Below are 22740 nucleotides of genomic sequence, written 5' to 3' on the forward strand. Positions count from 1 at the left end.
ATCTGTAACTTTTCCTTTAGGAGTGGTCGGTTTCCTGACCGATTAAAGTACTCGGTAGTGAAGCCACTTTATAAAAAGGGAGACAGGGATAATATTGACAATTATAGACCTATTTCTATGCCATCAGTGTTTGCTGAAGTTATCGAGAAGGTTGTATATACAAGGTTACTGGAGCATTTAAATTCACATAATTTGCTGTCAAATGTTCAGTTTGGTTTTAGAAATGGTTTAACAACTGAAAATTCTATATTCTCTTTTCTCTGGGAGGTTTTGGAAGGATTAAATAAAAGGTTGCGAACGCTAGGTGTTTTCTTTGATTTAACGAAGGCTTTTGACTGTGTTGACCACAAAATATTACTGCAGAAGTTGGACCATTATGGAGTAATGGGAGTAGCTTACAATTGGTTCGCCTCTTACTTTAAGAACAGAAAGCAGAAGGTAATTCTCCGGAATATTAAGAGTGGTAGTGATGTTCAGTCCCAATGGGGCACTGTTAAGTGGGGTGTTCCCCAAGGCTCGGTGCTGGGGCCACTGCTGTTACTTATTTATATGAATGATATGCCTTCTAGTATTACAGTTGATTCAAAAATATTTCTGTTTGCTGATGACACCAGCTTGGTAGTGAACGATCTTGTGTGTAATACTGAAACAGTATCAAATAATGTAGTTCATGAAATAATTTTATGGCTTGTGGAAAATAATTTGATGTTGAATCACAGTAAGACTCAGTTTTTACAGTTTCTAACTCACAGTTCAACAAGAACCGATATTTTGATTGGACAGAATGGGCATATTCTAAGCGAGATGGAACAGTTCAAGTTCCTAGGTGTTCGGATAGATAGTAAGCTGTTGTGGAAAGCCCATGTCCAGGATCTTGTTCAGAAACTAAATGCTGCTTTATTTACCATTAGAACAGTATCTGAAATAAGAGACACTTCAACACGAAAAGTAGTCTACTTCGCATATTTCCATACGCTTATGTCGTATGGTATTATTTTTTGGGGTAATGCTTCTGATTCAAAAAGGGTATTTTTGGCTCAAAAACGGGCTGTTCGAGCTATATGTGGTGTAAGTTCGAGAACGTCTTGTCGACCCCTATTCAATAGTCTGGGAATTCTGACATTGCCCTCATAGTATATATTTTCTTTAATGTCGTTTGTTGTTTGCAACATTAGCTTATTCCCAAGAGTTAGCAGCTTTCACTCAGTTAATACTAGGCAGAAATCAAATCTGCATGTGGAATGCACTTCCTTGACTCTTGTGCAGAAAGGAGTGCAGTATTCTGCTGCATCCATTTTCAATAAGCTACCACAAGAACTCAAAAATCTTAGCAGTAGCCCAAACTCTTTTAAGTCCAAACTGAAGAGTTTCCTCATGGCTCACTCCTTCTATTCTGTCGAGGAGCTCCTGGAAGATCTAAAAAATTAAGCAGATTCCAGTGTTACATTGTTGATTTTCTTTATTTAAACTTACTTGTCACCTGAATATGTTTTTTATATTTCATTTTATCTGTTTCTAATATCGTGTTATAATTTCATGTATTGACTTGTTCCATGACCATGGAGACTTCTCCTTAATTTGGTCCCACGGAACAATAAATAAATAAATGAAATAAATAAAAACCTGCGACCGTAGCGGTCGCGGGGTTTCAGACTGTAGTGCCTAGAACCGCTCGGCCACCCGGGCTGGCCAACAACAAGGAAGTCTACATCTATTTTCCCCTGAATAGCACCCACCTTTACAGTTAAGTCGGTTAATTTCTTACTGACTTGATTAACTAGCTCATTTAATACATTCACCATTCTCTGAAGTCTAGTAATATGCCTCTAGTTCCCTGCGCATACCTGCAACTTTATGCGGCATAGCCTGAAGTTTCACATCCATGTACAGGCGAGTGTTCTGTCTGTGTACACCTATCCTCTCAGGTTGAAAGGTAGACATACGCTCGAATTTGTCCATGGTGAAGTGTAGACTGATGTACTAACCTCTCTTACCATGCTGTATATGCAAAAACTCTTGAAAGTTTCGCCTGTACTTACCATCACTCAGCTTTCTTGTTTTATCAATAACGAGAAACCAATACTGTGAATGATTCCAGCAACCTGCACATATCTTTACAATATCATTGAACGACATGTCCGTTCTGACATGTGCCTGGTAAATGTGTTTTAAATTCAGGTTGTCGTGTTTGAAGGCTATAATGAAGTTGCGTTATCCCTAACCAACTGTTTGGGGATTCCACACCGCGCGATATCTCCTGCAATAGCTGATACTTGAGTTGAAATAGTGTTTTTGAGAATACACAAATATGTTCAGATCGGACCCCATCTACATGTTTTAGCAGAGTCTTGAGGACATTGGTCTTCCCACAATTGGATGGACCTACAATAATTGCTCGTATATTATCAGGAACGAGAATTGCGTTCTTCTTGTTCTTCTTCAGGTCTTCATTTGAATCTTCATAGGACCAGTCACCGACAACAAAGTCTTTGCGGCGAGGGTGCTTCAACCAGCCCACCATGATACTAAATGCGTCAGAACAGACAAGTAGTTGACATTTATAGAAAAACAGACTTAAAAGTATAATAATAGTATGTGTAGCCACTATAGTTCCATCACTTAACTGACTGGGCTATATTGACTACGCAGAGAAAACAGTTATATATTTTACCCATGAAGAGTAACTTGATCAATGATCATCTCAGTAACTTGCATATCATTGAAAAAGTTAATAATTATAATACTTTGATTATAATGACAGAGGTATGATATAAAACACAAACACGGTTTTAGATTATAAATAAATAATTATTTATTTAAAATTTTTCAGGAATATCGTTAAAATCTGTATGTATTGTCTTCTTCGCACCTGTACAGTATTTACCAAATAAAGCTTTTTGATAAGCAATAAATTCAGCACGTATCTCACTCAAGCCAATAGAAGACTCACAGTACTCAGGTTTTTCACACACACATTTAATCAATTTCTCTTTAGGTTTAGCGTTCATGTGTTGACAAAGATGTTGCTTTAAGATCATCAACATGTATACATGCACATGTAGGGAGTTTACAACATCACTGTACGCAGAGTCTATGTTAGGCAACCATAGATCCAGTCCGTCCAGTGCAAGACGTATGGCAGTGTCCAGATTGTATAACTTCATAACTAGGGCATGTCTTAGATAAACACAGTTGTCATCCGATTTCACACATAATGCACACTCATCATAAAATATTGTAATAGAAAGTGTCATGCCAGTGAGGCAAATGTCTGGAGGAGAATGCGTTGCATAATACTCTGTAGTCATCTGCTGATTGATGTAGCGCTCTGCACAACATATTTCATCCCTGTCGAACTCGGGAATGGCACTTTTATCACCTTCGGATACATTTTCAATCTCCATCCTCACATGCAACCCCCAGACATCATGCACTTCTATAGCAGTGTTCACACGTTTCGATCGACTGGGAGTTACATTGTATGTGGAGGTGAAAGGCGTAGGTGCACTCGACACATAATTATCCACAATATCTGCACTCCGTGGGTGCGCTATTACAGGGATGTTCTGCTGTGATGGGTCATATGTTGGTGACCAGTACTGACCTCCATCGAGCTGTTTAACACCGCCAGCGACAGCATTCGATGCGTCGGGGGCAGATCGCTGTAACATCCGCGAGATAAATTTTAGCTACAGTGTGACGAGAGGAAATTATGCCTCTAACAGTTATAAACATTATCTATCCGACATATGAAAAAACAGTGAAAACGATGATAAATATTAATTATTTATATAATATTTTATGATGTAATTGGACATATCGATATGTATCATACAAAGACAATGATAATTGTAAATTCCTTTTATGATCTGCGTTTGTCTTCCTTTGTTTTTATCTTTTGTTGGATGGCTTTTGTAGGTTGCAGACACATATCAAACTGAGGTCTGTTAATAAATTGTAATTATTTGTTAATTATTACTTGAGAATAGAGTTCATTATTATTATAAATATGAGTGAATAATTATTTGTAACTTTAATTCCTCTATCAGTAAGCATTATCTGTGTTAATTATTTCTTTCGCTGCAAGGAGTGCAGCCTTTAATGATAACGATTTATATCGCGTTTTTGTCCGTGTTTTCCTTAGAAAAAAATCAAATGTTTGACGAGGTCTAAATAGTGCAGAATACGAAAGTAAAGTTTAATAAGCATTTCAAATACTTAACTTATTTGCTCTAACAATAGAAAGTCTCTATCAATTGACTGCCGCCATCTTAACAAATATCTCAGCGGCAAATTCAAATTACGCAACTCTGCAGACATAAATGCCTAAGGTAATACAAATGTGTAAAAACAAATGTGCACCGGTGGTTCCAAACTCATTTTAATAAAAATAATTCGAATCAGATTGGTTCTTTAAAGACAGTAATCATAGCATGATCATTATAACAAACTTTTCTAGCTGATGTATGGAGCCGAAATTAATTAAGCACGAGTTGTGAAGAATATTGTTTCAGGTAACAAACGTCAGTGTTGTGCGCGGCTGATGTTCGGTGGTTTTAATGATCATTTTGCTGAAGATAACTTTCCATGATAATCAATGTTGTATAGAATCTGTTGTATGAACTGTGATTTAGTGACACTTACACAACTTACAGACAACACTTCAACACAACGTTAACTTGGAGCTCTTTAGCAACTTGACCAAATCTTTAGCCGGGAGAAAAATTATTTAGTAATTACTCAATGTAATAAAATAAGATTATCATTTTCATTTACAAATTAGTTAAATGCCAAACCACTGAATAACACAGCGAACGCCACACTGGCGCCCAACGTGGGGCCACCAATGCACATTTATTCATTTTAATAATTGAAATTGTGATCTATTACAGGTACGGGGTACCAAAACAAACTATTAAAACCGAACTGCTGTACGAATCTGTATCTGAGCTAGTACGAGACACACGAGTAACTTCATCTAAACAGTGCAGTCCACAAGTCTCAATCAACTCAGGTAGGACCTGATGTTCACGTTCAGTAATTACATAGCAGCACACAATCAACAATCACTGTGTGTGCAATTTTAAATTAAAATCAGTACCTCCAGCCATAAGTAGTAATAATTGAATATTCTGGCTGTGAGAATAATATTTTAAGTGTTGTTTGGGTATATGTGTTAGTTATAAGATTATTTTGTGTCAATTGGTGCTTGTCAGTGATTTATATATTTGTTGTGCTATATTGATGATAGAATGGTTAAACAAAAGAAACCGATTAAAGCAAATGAGCATACTGATGCAGAGATGACATCAGAGTCTCAGGTAGAGCAATCTACCCATATTTCTGTCGAATTATTAGAGAAGTTAATTATGAATGATAATTTAGTAACTGATGTTCCGAGTGATAGTAAAACCGAGGAGTTGCCAAAACAAACTGACACTCCTGCATTCAACCAGTTAGGAATTAATGACAATATTTCTTCTGGGCAAGGGGCAGAAGTTAGCAATGCTCAAGCTATGTCCATACAGGATATGCTAACAGCATTATTTGAAAAGTATACTAGTAACGAACAGGAGCGTGAAAAACAACGCGAGCTTAAAGAGCAGGAGCATGAAAAACAACGCGATCTTAAAGAGCAGGAGCGTGATAGACAACGTCAGCAGGAAAAGAAAAAACATAGACAGGAAAAACTTATAGAAAAACAGCAACAGGAGCTCAGGGACCAAGAAAAGGAAAAGAAATTTATGGAAAATATAAACAATATTTTTCTGGAAAGAGATAAGGAAATTGTCCGTAGGATAAATCAAGTGTTGGTCAATTGTGATAATGCTATTACTACCCATTTTAAGCAGGAGATCGATGCAGTAAAAACCACTATTGAACCGTTAACAAACATTCCAGTTCAGGTCAATAGCCTTCAAACTGAAGTAGATAGGCTACAGAACCAATTCAAAGCTTTGGCTACCACTGTGGAAACAATGCAGGAGGACATTTCCTCGGAAATCCGAAAGCAAGTCCGAACAGAAGTAGCCAGGGTGCTTAGATCTGAAAATCAAAACTTTGAAAACCTGACAGTATGCAGTAAGGACAACACTGGTACTGACAGGCAAAAGATCACAGATAATCTAACAGCGAATTTTAATGCACCACAAGGAAGACCAAATTTTTGGTAATCAACCGATATTACCAGAGCAATATGTGACACCAAGGAACAATAATAGTGGAATACAATGTACTTGTAATAAAGTAACCACACCACCTGCGAATGATAGCAATTCCATGCACTTAACTACTTTGATGCATGAAGAAAGCCTGTTGAAACATAGACAGTTTCAAATATTTAACAAAGAAAACAAGAAAAACATACATCCAGTAGTTTTCATTCGAAACTTCAAAAGTGTTCTATCAAAATCTTGGTCGGATGAACAGAAAATACAGTTTGTGGTTTCACATATTTCTGGTGATGCGTCGCTCTGGGCATTAAATGCAGCAGAAACTTGCAAGACTTTCCACGACTTTGAGAAGGCGTTCCTTGATCAGTTCTGGCCAGCATCTACGCAAGAGCGACTCTGTAAAATTGTTTACAATGCAGAAATGTACATTGTCAGTACTTTGAAAAATATATTAACATGACCCAGTACTGGGATGAGCCAGTAACCACCAGAGACTTACTGTGAGTGTTAAAAGCTAGCTTACCCATACATATTAGAGAAAAATTATTTAATGTTACAGACACAGACACCGATCTGAAAGAATTTCTGTCTGTAATTGATTCTCTGGATCTGGTGCAGGAAGACACCAGAAAAAATTCTGACATGATCAGCAAATATAATAGTCCTAATAGAAAAAATTCATGGAATGGAAATAATGGAAATAGGGGCGAAGGTAGTCCAAATAAAAATAAAAATAAAGCTTATAGTAACGGAAAATACAATAATAGTAATAGTAGTAGGAATCCATACAACCAAAATTTTGGTTATCCCAATAATAATAACAGTAATTATCAAAAGGCCGAGGAACACCAACAACCAAATGGTAATCAGAGGCAGTACCACAATGAAAACCCAAACAATAACAATAGCAACCGACAGAGACGAAATGACAATAGGTCAGACAGTCCTGATAAAGACAAGCCTAAATATATGCGGGGTGACAGTGAATATTGGTGACAGTCAGGGCCAAGTCATTGGCAGCCGCAGCAAAATTCTATCACGGTGGCGTGGTGGGATCCAAGCAGGCCTCCTCCGATTGAAAACTCACAAAATGTTAGAATAATGGAGGTACCTTCAGAAGCAAAACAAAACATTCAGAAGCCAACAAACTAATTTCGGTCCCTGTAGGCCTTTGCCAGGTGACCGAGGCCAACAATGAAGGCAATAGGTCGCCAGAACAAAAAATAAACATGATACGGTATCAGGATGGCAACAGGATCGAAGATGAGCTATATCAGGAACCTGCTGTCTCTGATAAGCCACAAAGGGAACATATCCAAGCAAGCGTCACCGGAGCTGTCAATGGTGTAACAACTATTATTCCGCTGGACACAGGTGCGAATGTATCAGTTATGAACACGCAGTTTTTCAAGAAGGTATCGGAGATAAGAAGATTGCCGATTTTGCCAGTTGCAAATTGTAAGGTTATAGGGGCATTGGGAAAAAAGGAACAGAGTATAAAATACCAGACACAGGTGGAAGTTTCCTTGGGAAATGATCGCTTATTATGCACGTTCCTACTAATGGATAACTTATCAGTACTGATGCTTCTGGGTCTTGAGTTCCTTCAGGAAAGGGAAGCTGTAATTGATCTCGCCCGTGGGACATGCGCACTTAAGTACCATCAGCGACCCATAACATCAATGTTGAATCGGGAGTTCGGTGCGAACCTTCCGCTAATGAGAAGAATGAATCTTTCTGTCAGCAAACAAAAGTTGTTAGTGCTGGATCATAAGCACCCACAGATGTGTTACAAAAATCGAAATAACGATGCACCCAGCAACGTGAGTGACATCGTCACAGCAATAGAAGAGAGAGTACAGGAGGCAACTTGCATTAAGCTTCAGAGACTTGACAATTAACAGAATTATTATCCGGATACCTCAAAGTATTCACTGAACGCCCTGAAATCATAAAAAGATTACCAGTATAATATGAAAGTATGTCCGCACAAGACCTATTGCAGAGTATCTTACTCGGTCCCCTGGACTAAGGAAACCGAAGTGATGAAAGAAATCCGAAATTATTGAAACATCTAATTCGCCATACAGCAGTCCCCTATTAGCAATAACCAAAGCAGATAAAAGTATACGCTTAGTTCTCGACGCACGAGACATCAATAAGATTATAGTGCCAGTGCGAACGAGACCTGAAAATTTAGACGAACAAATCCAGAAGTTTTTTGGCAAGAAATATCTAACCTCACTCGATTTGCGTTCTTCATTTTGGCAAATCCTCGTATCAGAAGAATCCGGGCAATATACCGCCTTTGTGTTTGGAGGCCGAAGCTATCAAATTCGTGTTGTTCCCTTTGGATTAAATATTAGTGCCGGTGTGTCCATAGCAGCGTTGGACCATGTAGTAGGGCCCCAGTTATTAGATCGAGACACAGCATATGTTGATGACCTATTGCTAGCAACAGATACCTGGGAAGAACACCTTGATTTAATACAAAATGTGCTAGACAAGATTCTAGCAAGAGAAGTAACAATAAATTTGAAAAAATCCAAGTTTGCTAGGGAGGAAATAAAATTCCTTGGTCATGTAATATCGCCACAAGGTATAAAACCAGACCCTAGCAAAATGGAGGCAATTGCAAATTTTCTGTACCCATGCACGAAGAAACAACTTAAAAGTTTCATTGGCTTAGCATCTTTCTTCAGAAGATTTTTAACAGCTCAACAGCTTAACAGTGAAGTATTATTGAGTTTGCTAAAGAAAAACGCACAATGGTGCTGGACATCGAAATACAAAGAAGACTTTGACAGTATCAAAGAGGCACTTATCAAGGCACCAATTTTACATCAGCCGGATATGTCAAAGGATTTCTTTATTGCAAGAGATACATCAAATTATGGGATCAGAGCATGCTTGTTTCAAATAGAAAATATCAACAACAAGCTAGAAGTCAAGATGATTGGATTTGCAAGTAGGATCCTAACCAAATGTGAACGATCCTACACCGTGACCGAACTTGAGGCACTTGCCGTAGTATTTGCCTTTAAAAAATTTATATACTATGTTTACGGGAAACATGTCAATGTTTTATGTGACCACCAAGCTCTGAGTTTCATGTTAACATGCAAATTACAGCATGGGCGCTTAGCTCGATGGACTCTCGCCTTGCAAGAGTATGACTTCGAAATTAGACATGTCCATGGACCAGATAATGTAATTGCCAACACATTATCTAGGTTACCACGAGGATTACCTGCGTTTGCAGCTCTAGTAGAAAGTTCTACAGAATATAAAATTCTTCTTATAAAGGACAAAGCTAATAGATGTAATGACACATTCCGACGCAGAGACATACAATACCTTAAAGGCTGTGCCAAAGATTAAATTGAGAGGCTTGTAGGTTATAATCTTTGTAATGTTCACATTGGATTCTCTTTTGTTTCATACTCCAAGAAGGAGCTAAGGGACACTTTCGATTGTTGCCTCGTGGAGGATGGACGTAATTTTTGGTGTCTGCGGAAAGGCAGCCATATTGTTAGTAATTATGGTTTGTGCGACGAGCTGAGCAAGTTTTATTGTCTTGTGAATAAAAAAATAGTGAGAAGTATCGAAGTGTTACGAAAATTATTTAAAGCAACGTAGCATTGTATTCCTTGGTTTCCACCATCTTCGTGAAGTGAACCGATGCTGACTTAGGAAGATACACACGGTCAACAAAGAGAAGAGCTTCGATGGCGACTGGCGAATTAATATTGTGGCAGAAGGACTAATTCTACGTCTAAGGTGAGAACTCTGATTAAATCAACAATGAGCCGGCCGAAGTGGCCGTGCGGTTAAAGGCGCTGCAGTCTGGAACCGCAAGACCGCTACAGTCGCAGGTTCGAATCCTGCCTCGGGCATGGATGTTTGTGATGTCCTTAGGTTAGTTAGGTTTAACTAGTTCTAAGTTCTAGGGGACTAATGACCTCAGCAGTTGAGTCCCATAGTGCTCAGAGCCATTTGAACCATTTGAAATCAACAATGACGTAGAATTCAAAATGTAATTAATTGGAATGGTAAATTATATTACAGGCATATTTCACACAGCACTGTATTTGTCCGCATTCAAGCCGGTCAATACAATCCGTAAAAAAGCCTTTCAAAAATTCTAAAGTTAAAAAACACAATAAAAACGAAATGTTTTTTTTTATTTATTTCGCCACACTGGCGACCATGACAGGACAGTGCTGGTGGAACAAAGAGTAAGTACTTCATTGTTGTGCTACAAATGTACTTGTACTCATTACTGTTTCTCTGTTACATGACGCACATGGAAAATGACGAATAAGGTGAAACAATATTAACTGTATAAACGGATGGCACAATAACCAGAAGGAACAAGGACAAGGATTTACAAAACTAACGTAATCGTGAGTGACGCAGCTGAGCCGGAATTAAGGTAGGAAAGCGCAAACGCATGCAGCGGCTGCACCTTGGCTTAGCTCCACTTAAAGCAGAACCTTTTCCTTTCCATATTAAAATCCTGGTAGTGTTTGTGGCATCACACAATTACACTTTGATAATTACTTTTTTATGTTCAACAATCGCAGAATTAGAAGACGTAGTGCGCCATCTTGTAAATTTCCGACGCGCAACAAATAACAATCGCGAGATATTTTTATTAATTCAACTGCGAGAGAATTTAAAGATTTAGATTAACAGTAAAGTACAGATAAAAATAATATCTTCACAATGGAATCGGAGAACTTTAATTTGACAAATGTTCATGGACACGTCACCGATTCTGACAATAGTGACGTAAATGATGACGCAATTAGTTTTTCAGCACAACATAATGTAGAAGTAAATACAATTCAATTGCACTCCACAGGGATTAACAATAACGAACCACTTGCAAATGAAACCTTGTGCACAGTCGATGAAGCATCGATTACCAGATCAGATGAAAATATTTCGCGTGAAATCAGTGAACCTAGCCCGGTTTCGATTCAATCAGACCGTGGCAGAGAAACAATGGCAACAAATAATGGCATAAATACTAACACACAAGCTTCGTCAGTTACGCTTGAGGCATTATATAGTCTGATGTCAAACGTGAGCGAGAAACTGGCGAATCTAGAAATCAGCCACAACACAACGAACACAAAACTGGCGAATCTAGAAGTCAGCCACAACATGACAAACACAAAATTGTCAAACATGGAAATTGGGTTCCAACAGCAGTTTTCAAGTGTAAACACGCAATTCGAAAACATACACAGACATTTCGATCAACGCTTAAATAAACTCACCAATGAAATCGATCAAAAGATCGAAGACAAAGTCATCAAAACCGTCAATAGTGTATACAATGTATTGGCAAATGACTTAGAAAAGAAATTGTCAGATCTTACAAACAAACAGGAACAGGAACTGTCAGAAATAGTAGAAACGCACAATCAAACACAAACCGTACAAAAAGAAATACATGAAAACGTACAGGCTATTCAATTAAATTTAACAAGAGTACAGTCCGCATGTGAAGAAATACCTGACCAAGTTAATAAAGTTAACGAAGAAGTCGGTTTTCTGAAACAGGAGACTCGACGTATCAACGCGGACATTATCAAAATAAATGAAACTTTAGAAAACGGTAATGTAAATGAATCAATAACTGACCGGGAAACAAAACTTTTTGAAAAATTAGGTAATGAAATCAAAGTAGCCGAGGACAGAATACGCAAGGAAATTGCTGGTAGACTGAATGTTTCAAATGACTTGCCAACGTCAAGCAACAGGCAGCGCGACACTTATTCGCCCGTGCCAGATTACGATGTCAATAACACAGAACATCACGCGCCCAGTCCGGCGTATGTGCACGCACCGGCACAGGCAAACAATGGCTATTCGCCAAACGCGGCGCTGCAACAGGCAGTAGGCGTGTCGCCTTGCATCTCGACGATTCTAGTCGATGAGAGCCTGTTGAAACATAGACAGTTTCCAGTTTTCTCCACAGAATCCAGAAAAACTCATCCAGTCGTATTTGTAAGAGCATTTAAAAATGTCTTACCAAGAAACTGGACTGAGGCACAGAAGATTAGATATGTAGTAGGCTTCACACAAGGCGACGCACTTTTGTGGGCCACGGACATGGCTGAACAGTGCGTCACCTACGAACAATTTGAACAGGCTTTCTTGGAGAAATATTGGTCTGCTGGGGTCCAAGAAAGACTGCGACGTGAGGTATTCAACCCACAACCGTTCAACCTCAAAAACGGCAGGTTGAGAAAGTATTTCGAAAAGTACTTGAATAAGACGCGCTATTGGAACAATCCAATACCGCACGTAGATGTTCTCAAAATTCTGAAAAACAGACTACCCGCGAACTTACGCGAAAAATTGGTAACCATACCGGAGAACGACCTTGAATACTTTCTTTCCGTGCTTGACTCAGTTGATCTAATATACGAAGAAGAGCCGAGCACAAGTAATGGGAATGAATATTCCGGAACCAATCAAAACAACGGTAACGGATATCATTTTAATGGCAGTGGACAAAACACACACAGTTGGCATCCGTATGCGACAAGGCCAAATAATGGAACCTGGAATTAAGGAAATCGGAGGAATTCGGCGCCACAGAGACGTGAAGACCGAAGGTATAGTACAGATTACGGTCCACGCCGGTATAGAAATGATAGAAATCACGTGAATTATTGGTCAGGCCCGCGTGATGAAAGGCGGCACACAAATGAAAATTACAATAGTTACAGTAATAGGAATGACAGACCAAGGAGGAATAGCGACGGCCGGTCGCAAGAAAATGTTGCGCGCAGCGGTCCGGAAACTAATTGGCGACAGAATAACCACTCAGTACACTTTGTAGAGGTAACGGACAGTACTGAAGCAACGCCGTTGTATCCCCCGGTAAACAACAATCGGTCGTAATGAGCCCCCACTGGCCGACCGATTTGACAACAGGGGGCACAAACAAGCACACATTACATCTTAGACAATTATTTTTAAGATATGATCAGGATGCGACCGTAGAAGATGATCTATGTGAAGAAGAGATGAAAGCACCCGACAAGGTAAGTGACCTCGTGCAGGCTGTAATAACAGCAAAGATAGGAACTATAATTACCAACGTAATTTTAGATACAGGCGCATCTACGAATATTATTTCTAACAGTTTATTTAAAGAAGTTTCGAAAGTATTAAAAGTACCATTGTTGCCAATGGAAAATTGTAAAATCTTGACAGCTATAGGTAACAAGTCAAAAAGTATTAAGTGGCAGACGCAAATACCTGTTACCATTAGCGATGTCACGATAAACTGTACATTCTTAATCGTTGACAAGTTAATCGTCAATTGTATTTTAGGCATGGAAGTTTTCCGGCAGTATAAAGTGAACATCGACTTAGGCAGTGGACTTTGCTATTTCCGAGTGGGCAGTCGTAGTGTGAAGGTCAATCTTGTAAAGTCAACAATAGATCGAAATGGCCAATTACAGAAACAAGCTGAAGTAAAATTAGTTTACCCACAAGTTTTATTGATAGATATTCCTTTCCCCGAACAATTAGACACGGAAATAATTAACGAACAGGCCGCCCACGAGAAGGTAGGAAAATCCACTTGTCTTTCAGAAACTCATCAAAATGAACTAGCAGATCTTATTTATGAATACCGAGACATTTTTAGAAAACAGCCGACAATAATCAAAAAGTATGAATACAAAATGGAAGTCTACCCACATAAAACGTACTGCCATAAATCATATGCGATACCATGGGCAAAGGAGGAAGCGGTTCGCAAAGAAATGGATAGAATGGTTCTGTGGAAGGTGATAGAACCGTACTGCAGTCCCATCCTAGCTGTCAGCAAACCTGACGGATCAGTCAGATTAGTACTTGATGCGCGGGAAATTAATAAGATCATCGTACCAATACGCACTAGGCCGGAGAACTTAGATGAGCAATTGCTTAAATTTCATGGAGTGAAGTATTTAACATCCGTTGACATGAAGGCTTCGTATTGGCAAATAGCCCTACGTAGTGATAGCAGAAAATGTACTGCATTCATTCATGCTGGCAGAAGCTATCAATTCCAAGTACTGCCATTTGGACTCAACGTGAGTGCTGGGGTGTTTATGGAGGCTTTAGACAGAGTATTGGGTCCAGAACTGATTAGCAAAGTGACGTTGTATGTAGACGATCTCTTGATAGCCACGGAGACCTGGCAAGAGCATGCAGAATTGGTACACAAAGTGCTCCAAAAGTTCCGAGAATATGACGTCACAGCAAATTTTAAGAAGTCCGAATTCGGAAGGGATCGAATAAAATTTTTAGGCCACATTATTTCACCAGGCGGAATTTTACCAGATCCAAAAAAGCTTGATGCCATAAAATATTTCCCCTCACCACAAACACGTAAACAATTGAAAGCTTTTCTGGGGCTCACGTCATTTTTTCGAAAATTCGTACCCAAACAGTTACTGAATAGTGATTCCCTACTCAACCTTTTAAGGAAAAACCACACATGGTTGTGGACAGAAAAATGTGAGGAAGATTTCGTAAGAATCAAACAGGCACTCATAAACGCACCCATTCTGAAGCATCCTAACATGAACTACAACTTTTGTTTGAGCACCGACGCCACATGTCAGGGATTAGGCTCTTGTCTGTTCCAATTAGTAGATGATAATGGAAAACAGAAAGTAAACATAATTAGTTTTGTCAGTAGAACGTTAACGGAATGTGAAAGAGCCTATTCGGCAACTGAACTTGAAGCATTAGCTGTAGTGTGGGCTTTCCGCAAGTTCCAGTACTATCTCTGGGGAAGGCATACACGAGTGTTTTGTGACCATCAAGCACTATCGTTTTTACTCACATTCAAATTGTTGCACAAACGGATTGCACGTTGGTGTTTATTCCTCCAGGAATTTGATTTCGAGATAGTTTATATCAAGGGTGAACAGAATGTAATTGCCGACGCATTATCGCGCTTGCCACAAGGTTTGAGCGAGTTCAATGAATTGATCGAACAGACTTCCGATTTTAGAGTTTTTCTGATGCATTATGGCACATTTCAACCATATTACAGAAATATGTGTAAAGACATGAGCAAACTACAAAAGACAAAAATATTTAGCATTGTGGAAAAGGGTGAAACAATGTCAAGAAAAGGATCTGGTATGGAAGAACATCAGGGACGCATTGTGTCAGCAAGATGATAGTGCTTTCCATCAATATTACCAGTTGAACAATGACTTTTTATTTTACAAATCTGACAATCCTAATAGTAGATGGCGAGTGTGCATTCCATCAGACCTGCTTGATAATTTAATTTGGTTAACACATCGGGCATGGGGGCACCTCGGCATTATTAAGTGTACTATGAAGATAAGTCAGTATTGTTATTACCCAAACTTAAAAAGAAGAGTTCAAGAACTTATCAGAACCTGTAAAATATGCCAAAAGGTCAAACTGAGCAATATTTACAGAGATATGGAACTACACCCTATTATTGCAAAATGTCCACAGCAGATTGCAGCCATCGACATTGCAGGACCCCTACCAACTGCCAGAGGAGGAGTGAAATATGTGCTTGCAGTGTATGATATATTTTCAAAATACGTGAAAATGTACCCACTTAGGGCATTGACTGCCAGTAGTATTGCAAAAAGATTGACAAACAATTACCTCAAATCTGTCGGGTGCCCATCGATTGTCATAACAGATAATGCCACGTGCTTTACTGGAGAGAGGTGGAAGAACCTTATGGATGAATATAACACAAAACATGTTCTAATTTCAAGGTTTTCACCGAGCAGTAACCCGGGTGAAAGAACTTTCAGGGAACTCAACCGGTTCATCCGAACATACGCCCACATCAGGCACACTAAGTGGGTAGAATACATAAATAGTTTCATGGAAACGTACAATAATTTACCACATATGACAACTGGTTTCACGCCCAATGAACTAATGGATGAACAGAAAAACGAAATGGACGAATGGGTTAATCCAATACCGAAGATCGAAGAGGAACAATTAACTTATCAGAGGAAACTAGACACAGCTCTTCAGAATACAAATCGCCAAGCAGAGCTCCGCAAGGCGAAGTTTGACAAAAAACTTACTAAGACACAACAATATTGTATCGATGAGTTAGTACTGTTGAGGACGCATCCCAAGGCATCGATAATCAAGGAAAAAATAATAAATGGCGATTACTGTATGAAGGACCATATAAAATAGCTAATATCCCACATGAGGGGTGCTATATACTAGAGGATGTCTATACAGGAAAGAGGAGAAGACTGTATTGCCATAAAGACATACAAATATTTGCAGTAGGAAAACCAATTTAATGTTGGAATATACAAAGGACCAATCAGAAGTGCAAGTGCACTACCCCATACCTGTAAATATAACGTTTATGGTAAAATAATTAGCAGTAATAATGTGATAATATTATGTATGTATTAGTTTATAAGCTTTTATGTCAAGTATTACACTGTAATGTTCTTGAATTATTTGAACAAGGAGTAGAGAATCCCCATAATAAGTAACCTGATAAACACTTGAGTGTTATTGCAGTAAATGAGAGGAATTTTACCTTTCTATACGTAGCATAGAAATGATTAAGATGCTTAAATAATATATTTGTTCGTGTGTAAGAATGGATATAACAAAAATATTTTCATAAGATTAAGTCATGTAGTCCCTACACGTAGCAAGTGTTGTGAGCTGTGTGACTGAAAATAAATAAAATAAACTGCTTTCACCACTAGTGAAGCAAAATCTGAATGTGTACTGATTTATGTACACGGTTTCATTACAAACTCATTTAAAATGCTCTTATGAGCAACATTCCGGTTAGATAAACCAAACATGGACATCTGTCCCAAAAACATGGTAAATAACAATCCCAATAAAAAATAGAAATGTATAAATATATGTATCTGTAATAAAAATGGAAATCTACTGTTATCTGGACAGTTCAATAATGATCTCATGGTCAAGATAATGTAGCAGATTCTGAAAGTTTTATATTGTCTCATGTTTATGTGACAGCGTAAAATTTTAAATTTTGTTATTCAGTCATGGTAATATGAAGTTATGTGCAAGTGTACCAGACCTCATTACTTGAAAAGTGTAATTTGCATATAGATTGTCTATTAAGTACCGTGGAAAACTACTGACAGCAATCAGAACAGTGAAACGTGTTTCGCAGGAACTAGTGAACGCGTAAAGAACTGTGATTTTTATTGTGAATAATGATGAACAGTGATAAAAACTGTGATCACGTAACCTTATGACATTCGATAAATGACTGACTTTGGAAATTTTATGATATACCACCATGAAAAAACATTCATTATCTCAGATGCTTACAACAAAGTCATAAATTTGCATTTTCCAGCATATTTTATTACATTCCTGTCAAGCCTGACTGTTAAAAGTAGGTATCTGTATTTTCTTGAAGCCCCTTGGACGGTTTTATTCCCGGTTTTCCGAGTCCAGTGAACCCAAATGGGGGGGGGGGGGATAAGTTAATCCGGGATGTATCCGCAGCAATTTCCGAGATAATGCAGTCACTGAAGTCATTTAAAGTACTCGATTCAACTATAATTTTATCATGTCTAAATCAACATTGAAACTAAACATTTGCATCTAGAGAGTAGCAAATCTACGTGGATTACATGGACTGATAAAAAAAATATACAATAGATAAGCTAATTTTTTTTCTCAGCCCAAGGGGCATTGTAACATCCACGAGATAAATTTTAGATACAGTGCGACGAGAGGAAATTATGCCTCTAACAGTTATAAACATTATCTATTCGACATATGAAAAAGCAGTGAAAACGATGATAAATACTAATTATTTGTATAATATTTTATGATGTAATTGGACATATCGATGTGTATCATACAAAGACAATGATAATTGTAAATTCCTTTTACGATCTGCGCTTCGACCATAGATACTAGTAGACTGGCCTTGCTGTGCACAAGCTGTAGGGCTGGTGTGGCTCCAACATAAACCACGTGACTGTTGGCAAAACGTGGCGGGATTTCAAATCAGCGGTCTACCATCCTATGTTTGTATCGTAATTTCCCCACATTTCTCAATTGACTGCCAAACGCTTCCAACAAAAATTACTTTTTTATTTGCGAAAAATTATGCCGGTACTACATTTGACCTGGATTTGTTCACAGTACCATTTATAAAATCTAACAAACACATCGAACGCCACTCTGGTGGGCAGTGGGACGAAATTACTATAAACTATCAATTAAAGTAAAATGTCGTTAAAGTTCTTTTAAACAGTAAGAGTGGGCTCGTGTCAAAACTTTAAACATTGGATTCACCGCGTTTTGAGCTCTAGTCATTTTTAAAAGAAAATGGGATATGGGAATTATGTCAACTATAGGTGCCAAAATTGTCGACTTTAGGAGCAGGTCCATTTTAGAGTATCAATTTTAGGTGCACTTCAAAGGTTCAGTTCCCACTATTTTTACAAAAGTTTAAACTATCAGTTTAAGAAAAATGACATATTAGATGAACGGTGAGACTTTGAAGTTTCAGAAAATAATTTTGGAGCCTAGGTTTAAAAATGACAGACACTGTAAATGTAAATTATAAATATACATTGTAAATAATAACTAACCTATCAAAAGACTTTTCCGCAAAGTGCTTCGAGCAAAGGCGCGTATGTGCAGATGGCTTAAAGTTTTCCCGTTTCAGGGCCTGTATCCAAAGCTGCCTTCGGTTTTCATCCTTAGGGAACCTATGAGTAGGAACGAGAAACAATTATACTTACTTCTGTAACCGAATTATCACAGATACTTTCCAAACTGTAATATGAGTCTGACTTTACAGGCATCACTTTCAACACTTTAATTTACGTGATACTCATGTGTAAAAAACGTATAAAAGTCACTTCAGCAGATTTCAATAAACGCATCTGCACTATCATAGAAACAGTGGAATGTAATGCCATTTCCCCCAACAAAACACTGAGTACAGCCATAAGCGCAACACGAAACGACCGTGTTTTGCCAACATTCACGTGACTTTAGCCCAGAGATGTTGGAGCCACGAAAATGACGTCAGGGCCAGTGTGTTATATTTATGGTCGAAGGATCTGCGTTTGTCTTCCTTTGTTTTTACCTTTTGTTGGATGGCTTTTGTAGGTTGCAGACACACATGAAACTGAGGTTTGTGAATAAATTGTAATTATTTGTTAATTATTACTTGATAATAGAGTACATTATTATTATAAATATGAGTGAATAATTATTTGTAACTTTAATTCCTCTATCAGTAAGCATTATTTCTTTCCGCTGCAAGGAGCGCAGCCATTGATGATAGCGACTTGTATCGCGTCTTTGTCTGTGTTTTCCTTAGAAAAAAATCAAATGTTTGCTTGATGAAGTCTAAATAGTGCACAATACGAAAGTAAAGTTTAATAAGCATTTCAAATGCCTAACGTATTTGCTCTAACAATAGAAAGTCTCTATCAATTGTCTGCCGCCATCTTAACAAATATCTCAGCAGCAAATTCAAATTATGCAACTCTGCAGACATAAATGCCCAAGGTAATACAAATGTGTAAAAATAAATGTGCACGGGGGTTCTGAACTCATTTTAATGAAAATAATTCAAATCAGATTGGTTCTTTAAAAACAGTGCTCATAGCATGATCGTTATAACAAACTTTTCTAGCTGATGTATGGAGCCGAAATTAATTAAGCACGAGTTGTGAAGAATATTGTTTCAGGTAACATACGTCAGTGTTGTGCTCGGCTGATATTCGGTGGTTTTAATGATCATTTTGCTGAAGATAACTTTCCATCATAATCAATAGTTGTATAGAATCTATCGTATGAACTGCGATTTAGTGACACTTACACAACTTACAGACAACACTTTAACACAACGTTAACTTGGAGTTCTTTAGCAACTTGACCAAATCTTTAGCCAGGAGAAAAATTATTTAGCGATTACTCAATGTAATAAAATAAGATTGTCATTTTCATTTACAAATTAGTTAAATACCAAACCACTGAATAACACAGCGAATGCCACATCGCGTGTCCTCGTCACATAAATCGATTAGTGGGATGGACAACAGCAACTCCTTCTCCTGCTCCAACAAGTGGGCTATGTGTGCTACCGGATCCCACGTGACCGCTACTGGTTCAAACGCGCTAGAGACTGTTGCTGTAGGTCTCGATGAGATGGCAGGCGAGGTTGCTACAGGTCGGGATGTGTCAGCAGAGCTAGGCGTGTTGGCACTCGACCCTATTGAACAAAGACGAGGAAGTATTAGATACAGACCAAGATGTGAAAACTTTGAATAATAATAGTAATAAGGCTAACCAGAGAGAATGATGTGATATGGGATACTTACTTTTCCGTTTAATCCTGTTCTGCATGACTGTGCTGCAGTGCGACTGCCGTTGGCGCTTCATGGTTCTTCTTCTTCTTCTGCTGAGTGACTGAACAAGACTGAGGCCCCAGAGCTGCTGAGCCTCACCTTTATCTCCTACGATGAAGTCGCCAGATACTTGCATCCTACTGGCTGAAGTCGAACATGTGACTGGATTAAGGTTTCCTATTAGTTCCCGCCATTTCCCCCATCCCAGAACGTCATCACCTGATGTCACGCTAACGCCTGCTGGTGCCGGTACTGTGTACTAGGTCCAGCTCTCATGGTGAACACACCGTTTGCCGCCATCTTGGATAACTTGCGTCATCACCTGATGTCATGACCACCATCTTGGTGGCGCTGTGTACTTAGCCATTTGGACCTCATGGTGAACAAACTGGATGGCTGTACTGCTTGAAATTGTTTAAATAAAGACTTATGTCCAGGTCCTTTTTCCATGTATCCTTGGGAGGAGGTGGCAGTCGGGTGACTGAGGTTAGTTCAAGTGTTCTTTCTCTCGCGCCATCAAGTGACTAAGGTTAGCCCAAGTGACCTATCTTCCCACGATTTTCTTAGCTTAGCAGAGATAACTGTGGTATCACGCATTATCCTGTTGGAATTTGAACTTCCTGTCTTTTTTCTGGGGGAGGGGGTTGGCACTCTCCCACCAAAATTCAAACTCCCCGCCAAAAGCCGCGATATTGGCTGACTTCATGGCCGTCATCTTGGATGCATCTGACAACAATGCAGAGTGGGCTCGTGGCTGCTTTGTCCTAATACTTCCCTCGTCCTGCTTAGTTTCCTCTTCTTTTTCCTCTGTTGTACAGTCGTTGTGGGACATAGAGCTCTCCGAATTTGCTTCTCTGTGTAGCCGTTTCCAACTGAAGCAGCTGAAGAATTGCGTCGTGAAACCGGTCGTTGTCTCATGCATACTAAACCTGTAAAAGCGAGAATCTCTATCAAGAAATGGGCGGCCACTTGGGAGCTACAAGAAGATCCAGGTATCATGGTCTTACCAGCTGACAAAGGCAACACAACTGTGATCGTCTTCATCTTCATCCACTTACTATGGAAATAACTCTCGAGATCAAGATTTACAATCTGCTTAAACTTTGCCCATAATCCCTCTACGTTCACCTTACTGGAACTAAGTGAAATCATTTCTCTCTGTAACTGATATGCTAACATCTGCTTTTCTGCCCTGTCTAGCAGACGCTCTCCTAGCTTGGTTGACTGATTTATTGACTTTCTTAACCGTAGTTGCTACAATGACATCATGATCGCCAATCCCCATTTGTATACTAAATTGTCGATAAGATCTGGCCTGTTTCTAGCTACAGTATCTAAGATATTTCCATTGCATGTGAGCTGCCGAGCTGGCTGCTCAAGGCAGTTTCAGAAAACGTGTTCAGAAGTATTTCACACGACTGACTGTCTGAACCCCCCCGCCCCTCGCCCCTCGCAGTGAATCCAGACATCCCAGTCTGTTCTTGGTAGATTGAAGTCGCCTCCAACTAGTATTGCTTGAGCTGAATATTTACGCACTATTGACCATAGACTTTATTTGAATGCCTCTACAAATGTCACAGTGGAATCAAGTGCCTGGTAAAAACATCCAACAATTAACTTGGTTGCATCTACACCTGTTATACGCAACCAGATAACTTCACTATTGCACTTCACTTCGACATCGGTAGAACAGACTGTCCAGTACTGTGTCACCATCGGTTTTGCTTCACAATTACCGCAGGTACTGGTATGGTTTGTGATCCCTGGTGTCTTCCTGCGTCAGGATATGGCAGATACATTCTCATTGCAAAGTGGATACACAAGAGGTTAGCTCTGCTTTGAGATGCTCGTTCGAACCTCTCTCTGGTGTCAAAGTTACCAGACCTTGCACTGCAGTCACGTACTGATGGGCAAGTTCGCTCACAGCCAGCTTGAGCTTTGTGGCGTCGGTAGCTACTCCAAAATAGAAGAAATTTGCTTCGACCTGGGTGAACAGAGTGCAGGGTTGTGAGGAGAGAAAGGCGGTAATCATACAGCGAGCGTGAACATGGCAGGGTTGATAGGCAGGTGGTTTTCTGTCATCTCTTACTATGTTTAATAAAATCTTACGTAATGTAGGCAATAATCATATCGGGGAC

General features: G+C 39.0%; 1 protein-coding gene across 1 annotated transcript; it reads left to right on the forward strand.

Annotated features, from left to right (window-relative positions):
- Window positions 1-5369: 5369 nt before the first annotated feature.
- On the forward strand, window positions 5370-6173 carry LOC124597406 (histone-lysine N-methyltransferase, H3 lysine-79 specific-like). Its single transcript, XM_047135937.1, has one exon. It carries the CDS (start codon window positions 5370-5372, stop codon window positions 6171-6173), a length of 804 nt encoding a protein of 267 aa, XP_046991893.1.
- The last annotated feature ends 16567 nt before the right edge of the window (window positions 6174-22740 follow it).

Source organism: Schistocerca americana, chromosome 1 (assembly GCF_021461395.2).
Source record: "Schistocerca americana isolate TAMUIC-IGC-003095 chromosome 1, iqSchAmer2.1, whole genome shotgun sequence".
NCBI classification, from domain to species: domain Eukaryota; kingdom Metazoa; phylum Arthropoda; class Insecta; order Orthoptera; family Acrididae; genus Schistocerca; species Schistocerca americana.

What these genes read in the sequence shown, in the direction of transcription:
- LOC124597406 (XM_047135937.1), top strand. Translation starts at nt 5,370, where the DNA reads ATGAATGATAATTTAGTAACTGATGTTCCGAGTGATAGTAAAACCGAG.